Source organism: Alosa sapidissima, chromosome 11, assembly GCF_018492685.1.
Source record: "Alosa sapidissima isolate fAloSap1 chromosome 11, fAloSap1.pri, whole genome shotgun sequence".
Lineage (NCBI taxonomy): Eukaryota > Metazoa > Chordata > Actinopteri > Clupeiformes > Clupeidae > Alosa > Alosa sapidissima.
In genome coordinates, this window is record NC_055967.1 from 23,716,221 (window position 1) to 23,723,720 (window position 7,500).

General features: G+C 50.9%; 1 protein-coding gene across 8 annotated transcripts in view; it reads right to left on the minus strand.

Moving 5' to 3' along the window:
* The window catches only part of shank3a (SH3 and multiple ankyrin repeat domains 3a), a 217,117-nt gene that overhangs the window by 92,010 nt on the left and 117,607 nt on the right, over positions 1–7,500 (minus strand). For all 8 annotated transcript variants that reach the window (XM_042109815.1, XM_042109811.1, XM_042109809.1 and 5 more), the window contains exon 11: positions 2,559–2,740. In XM_042109815.1, coding sequence (XP_041965749.1) covers positions 2,559–2,740 — 182 coding nt within the window. The remainder of the gene's footprint in view (positions 1–2,558; positions 2,741–7,500) is intronic.

Consider the following 7,500-nt stretch of genomic DNA (forward strand, 5'->3'; position numbering starts at 1 on the left):
ACCTGGGGAGTGTGGGGGCAGAATCGCAGGTGGGAGTTGAGGGATGCGGAGAGGTGGGGGTGGGGATCACGTCACAGACGGGCACTGTTCTCCGTTATGTAAGGCCATGACTATGCATCAGACTCTATGAATAACCATGGGGAGTTAATTGATATTCCTCCCAATGTGGCGTTGGGGATGTATGTCCTAAAGGTTGCATATAAATCAGATTGAAATTTTTGCGCCATTTCTCCCCTCCCGGATGCAATCTATCAAAAAATATTGTCATTTTACGGGGGGAAACAGCCGTGACATTGTCGGGTCAGAATTAAAGTGGAGACGTGCACTCATTCCCAAGCAAGTCTTGGAGCATCTAACCCTGACCAAGAGACTTGCTCAAGGGCACTCTCTGGCGTGTCCCACACGGGCTGTGCCTCCCTGATCTCTCCACATGGTCAAGCGTGGTGTGACCGGGATGTTTGATATACTGCCTATGGCTGGCTGGTCCTGATGAGAGCCTCCCTGCTGTATATCAGGCGTCGTGGGCAGTGACTGAGCCGGGGTGTCTGGCCTGAGTACTGCCAAGAGCACTAACTCCTCATGGGGGACTGAGGGAGACAGCTGAAGCACGCGTTTTAGCTCAGGGACGGCCGAGAAGGCTACCCTGATGTCAACGTGCTGCCCCTCTGATGCCACAACACCTGATTCTGATGGTAACTCACCATTCTGGTACTAATATGCTCAAGTGTCAGAACACCCCTCTGATGCTAACACAGTGCTCTGATGCTAAAACGCTGTTCCAATGCTAAAAAGCTGCCCTGATTCTAAAGGCACAATGCAAAGACACTGTGAACCACGGACATAACTACTCTAAGGCAAACACACAACTCTGACACTAACATGCTGTTTTGATGCTAATGCATTTCTCTGGTGCTAATCTGATGCTCTGATTTTACAAGCAGCTCTCTGATGCTACAAACTGCTTTGGTGCTAAAGGCACCTTTTTGATGCTAACGAACTGCTGTGATGTTAAAGGCACCTTTTTGATGCTAACAAACTGCACTGATGCTAAAGGCACCTTTTTGATGCTGACACACCACTCAGTTTCCATCTCTCCTCTTCTCGATGCACTCTGCTATGGGCTAATCTCGTAGAACAGGCTGCCAGGGTCACAAAGCCTCTCTCTGATGCTAAAGGCACCTCTCTGATGCTGACTGCAGCTCTCCTCTTCTCTATGCACTGCTATGGGCTACTCTCGTAGAGCAGGCTGCCAGGGTCATAGGATTGATTCCTAGGCAGCTCACACTTGCTGACGCGTCCATTAAATGCATGAATATGCAACTGAATCATTCCCACCAAAGGAATCCACATAAATTACTTTGAATAATCCCCAACGACTATGGACTTAAACACACCACTACATCAGAGAGCATTGGTCTACACATCGGGTAACTCCAGAGTATCTGCATATGAGATACTAGCTCCGGGGCCCAGTCATCTATAGAGATAATGAGTGCTTCTAGGGTTCACACACTCCTCTCTACAGTCTCCTATCTAACTGTAACACAGAGATCCAGGAGACTCCATTACCATGCAGCCCAGTCCTTACTCCACATGACAAATTAGCCAACATTGTTCAGCCGCTAATTCATTTGCACTAGCCTAGCGTAGCAGAGCTCACATATTAAACCAAGCCGCACAGCTCAGTTATAATACATTAGACATAGCTCAGTGTCATAACACTGCCCTACGTCACCAAGCTCAGTAATTATAGAACAATGACAAGACTCTGCTTGTGCAGTCATACCAGGACACTATTAAACATAGAATAATAAAACGACAGCAAATAGGAGATGACACATGAGTAGTATTAATTAACTACTGTAGCACACAAAGCCAAGCAATAATTCTGTGTTTACTTTACAGTAGTATGAGTGTTAGGATATTAATAATAATTCATAATGGCTAATCTCTCTCTAGATCTACACGGTCCCAGAAATGAAAACCTGACACATCAATACCTCAAAATACAACAGGCACTTAACACTACAGAACACTAAATAATATTTCATACTACACACACATCAATACCTCAACACACAACAAGCATAACAGAATACTTACTTCATACCACACACTTCAAAACACCCTATAACATGCTGTTCAAATTAACAACACAGACCAATAATCAAAAGCTGTCCAAGCATAACAACACAATCTTACCATCTACAACTGTGTGAGACACTCAGGATGAGCACCATTCCTGACATGAACCTCCATTCCTGACATGAACCATGACACACACACACTCACACACACACACACACACACACACACCTGCAGTCAGCCTCAGTGCAGTGACAGAGGGGGTATGAGAGAAACTGCTCTTGTCCTGATTGCATGACTATCTTAAAGCCCTGGACTCACACACAGACACACACACACACACATACATCCTCTCTGGTGCGGGACTGGCAGCCCCCTGTCCCAGCAGACTGTCCAATCACAGGGCTGCTGGGGTGTGACGGACAGCTGTCTGGGTGGTGAGCGTGTGAGAGGCGTACAGGGGCCGGTCTTACCTTTGACTCTCTCGCCACGGTTCAGCTGTATCTCGCCCTCCCCCTGCGGTGCGTACGGCTTGACCACGATGAAGGTGCGGCCTGGGACGGCACTGTAAAGTTTCCGTTTGGGGCCGCGGGCGGCCGAGGGGGCGGCGGGGGTCGGGGGCGGTGGGCTGGGCTCCCTCTGGACCGACCCGGGGCTGTAAACAAAAACATAGGTTACCGTGGTGATCCCGGGCAGCTGGCAGCTGAAGCCGGTGGTCACCGACATGGTCTCTCCGCCGGCGGGTTGTTCTGTGTCCAAGAGCCGGCCGTCCGGCCAGCCAGCGAGCGTGTGTATGCGTGAGTACGCTCTCACACATGCGCTGGCGCGTCACACACACACATGTGCACGCCCGCCTGCACGCAAGTTACTCTTGACGACCTGGCAGGACCCTCGTGGACAGTTAGGTCACTTCTTCTTAACCTTTCTCTCCCTCCCTCCCTTCTTCTCTCCCTCGCTTTCTCTCCCTCCTCCTTTGCCTTGTTGCCTGGTCCTCCCTCGCTCTTGCTTTCGGCGCACACTTACACTCACATTCACACACACACGCTAACACTTTCTTGTAACACAAACACACACAGACACACACACACACACACACACACACACGCACTCCCTCACACCCCCTGTTCCCCCCCCCTCCCTCCCCCCTTTGGCCCGTGCCGTGTGCCGCTTAGCGGCGGAGTTGCCGGGTGGAGCGCTGCTGGCGGCTGGCGTCCCGTCCTCTCATCCGCCCGCGGCTCGCTCTCTGGCTTTCCCCCTCCGTCACAAACACACACACGTGCGCACCCACACACACACACACACACACACGCGCACGACTCCGACTGTGCGGCGGCTCTCCCTCTCTGCTCTCTCGGCTCGCCCTCTCCAGCCCAAAGCTGCACATTCTATCAATCGCGCCAACCGTTGCCGACGACAACCCTGCAGCTGGCAGGGGTTGGTGTGTGAGTGTGTGTGCCTGCGTGTGCGTGTGTGTGTGTGCAGTGTGCAGAAGGTATGTGCTGGCAGGAGGAGCGCGTCGCCTCCCGGACACACCTCTTCATACCGAACGCAACAACACACACACACACACACACACACACACGCACGCACACACACACACAGGGACACACACACCGGCTCGGCTCCTCCCACTGGCTCCTCAATTCCGCTCCCTCCTCCCTCCCTCCCTCCTTCTCTCTCTCTCTGGCTCTTGCTTGCTTTCTCTCTCTCAATCCTGTCTTCCTTTTCCCCCTCTATCTTCTCTGGTCCCCTACTCTCCATCCTTTCCTCTGTCTCTCCCTCTCTCTCTCTCTCTCTCCCTCTCTCTCTCTCTCTCTCTCTCTCTCTCTGTTTCTCTTCCAGTGTGTTGAATGTTAATGCCGCTGCAGGCTGACTAGCTGCTGCTTCACGTCTGTCTCATTCATCTCAGAGGCTGCAGCTTCTCTGCTCTCCCATTCATCACACACACACACACACACACACACACACACACACGCATACACAGCTGCACACCATTCAGCCATCGGATGCTCCTTCTCCCTGTCCTCTCGATCAGTGCGTGTGCTTGCGCGCACACGTACACAGACATGCACAGACACACACACACACACACACACACACACACACACACACACACACACACACACACACACACACACATACATACAGACACCACAGACACACACTCACACAGACCACAGACGCTGGACGGAAATGATGCTGGACGGTAAACATGCTTCCTATCTATGTGCATGTATACATGAGTCTGTACTTGGATATGAGAGAGAGAGAGAGAGAGGGAGAGAGAGACAGGGAGAGAGAGGGAGAGAGAGGGAGAGAGGGTGGGTGAGAGGAGGATAGAGAGAGAGAGAGAGAAGGAGGGGAAAGGGAGGGAAAGGGAGAATGTGATTGTGTTGCAGCATTGTAGTTTAAAAGCTCAGTTCATGTTTCTTTTTCCTGTGGTGATTCAGAGGGGTGAGTTCCTCCTTCACTGGTAGATCAATCAGAAAACACCCCCAGCCACCCCTCCCCTCCTGTCTCTCTCTCTCTCTCTCTCTCTCTCTCTGATTTCCCTTTCCCTCTCTCACTCTCTCCTTCTCTTTCTCCTATAGCTATTCTCACTTTGCTCAGCTTTCTTGTTCAGTCCATTCTCTCTCTCCCTCTCTCTCTCTCATACACACACACACACACTCACAGACACACACTCCCTCTCTCCAAACATTGGGCTCGGTGACGGCTTTCCAATTACTGCAGGGATACTAGAGCCGGCATGGCTACTGCATGCTAATGCAGGAGAGAGTTAGAGAGGAAAGGAGAGGAGAGGAGAGGAATGGAGAGAGAGGGGAGAGGAATGGAGAGTGAGAGGAGGAGGAGGAGGAGGAAGGAGAAGAAGAGGAGAAGAGAGTGGGTCTGTGATGTGATGGAGAGTGGGGAGATGAAGGCAGAGGAGAAGGGGTAGAGGAGATGAAGAAGAGATAGAGAGAACTGGGGAAGGAGAGAGAGAGAGAGAGAAAGAGAGAGAGAGAGAGAGAGAGAGAGAGAGAGAGAGAGAGAGAGAGAGAGAGAGAGAGAGAGAGAGATGCTGTGTTTTTGTATTTTCAAAGTGTGTCTATATGACTGTTCCACACCTCTATCAACCTTTCCTTTAGATGCTCTTACCAATAAACCACTTTGAACTGAAAAGGAGAGAGAGAGAGGGGGAGAGATAAAGAGAGAGAGTCTAGATAAAATTAGTGAAAGGAGGAAGAAGATAGAATGGAAAAGGGAGAGGAAGAGATGGGAAGAAGTGAAAAGAAAGAGAGAGGTGTCTGATATCAGGGGAATGGGCAGATGATTACAGTGGACATAGAGAAGAAATAAAAAGAGACTGATAGGGAGGAGATGGAGGAGAGAGAGAGAGGGGGAGAGGGGAGAGATGGAAAGAGAGAGGGAGAGGAGAAAGAGGGAGATATAGAGAGAGAGAAAGGAGAGAGAGAGGGAGAGGGGAGAAAGAGGGGAGGGGAGAGTGAGGGGGGAAAGATGGAGAAACAGAGAGGGAGAGATGGAGAGAGAGGGGGAGGAGAGGGGGGTGGAAAGAGTAGGCAAATGCTGGAGTTGGCATGGAGTTGGATCCCCATCCCTGTATTGATCAGCTACCTCCTATCCTATCCCATAATAATCAGCACTGAAAATCATCGCCTCACACCCACAACTTAACATATTCTTCACACTCCCTTAAGCAGAAACACACACTGAGTCTCTCACTCTCTCTCTCACACACACACACATGTCACACGTGAAAAATCACAGTTTATTCTAGTAAGCACTTATTCTACCTCAACCATCCACACACTTAGCGCCACTCTGACCCATTGGGAAGTCTGGGTATCTTTGAGTCATTCTGTGGCGCAGAAACACAATCTTCCCCTGGCACCCAACAGAACCGCATGAGGCAGATGAGGCACACAGAGCACACGGAACACACACCTATCGGAACCGCATGAGGCACACGAGGCACAGGGCACCCATTGGAACCGCATGAGGCAGATGAGGCACACAGAGCACACGGAACACACACCCATCGGAACCGCATGAGGCAGATAAGGCACACGGAACACAAACTTATTGGAACCGCATGAAGCGCAAGAGGCACACGGCACCCATCAGAACCACATGAGGCAGATGAGGTACACGGAACACACGGAACACACACCTATCGGAACCACATGAGGCACACAGAACACAGGGCACCCATCAGAACCACATGAGGCACACGGAACACAGGGCACCCATCGGAACCACATGAGGCACACGGAGCACACGGCACCTATCGGAACCACATGAGGCAGATGAGGTACACGGAGCACACGGAACACAAACGTATGGGAACCACATGAGGCACACACACAGAACACAGGGCACCCATCGGAACCACGAGGCACACGGAGCACACGGCACCTATCGGAACCACATGAGGCACACAGAGCACATGGAAGGCATGACTGTGTTCACTTAGCTGTGAATGTTAGCTGTGAATGGTGACACACTCAGTTTGCTCTATCTCTGAGGTTAGTTCCACAAGCTGACACTACAGGCTAGACACAAACCTGACACACAAACACACACTCAGACACAAATACACAACCACACAACACACATGCACACATCCCCACATAGCCTACAGACACACACACACACACACACATACACACACACACAGACACAAAAACACAAGGATTGGGGTACAGTACGGCCTATAAATCTGACAGTTGTGATAGCTAGTGACACGTAGCTCTATTCAGGTAAGACACAGCATGGCACCCCCTCGCCTGTCTTCAGTTAGGTGGTTTAATTACTCCACACAGACAGACAGGGTTTGTCTGCACATAGCTCTGTCTGACACATGTCACACCTCAACACACCACCATCAGGTGCTGTTCCGCTGCTCATGTGACACACACACACACACACACACACACACACACACATGCCTGCGCACACACACACACACACACACACACACACACACACACACACACACACACACACATACACACACATGTGCACGTGCACAGACACACACACACACACACACACACACACACACACACACACACACACACACACACACACACAGTCTGATCAGGGACAGTCTGAAGAGGAGAACAAACACACCCAGCTGTGATGCTTGTGGTCCTCTAGTATGTTGTGCTATTTTGATGTGGTTTTGATCTTGCAATGCTTTGCGTCATCTAACGAGTGACATTCTCCTGCCGTCAAGCTTTGAACAGACGTTAGCAGAGCTGATGCTGCCTCAAACCTCACCCCTCCACACACACACACACACACACCTCCACACACACACCCCTCTCATACCCTCTCTGCCTCAAACCTCACGTCAGAGCAAGGTGTGTGTTCAAAGTAAGGGTTGGAAGGTTGGGGTTGTAAGGGTGCCTT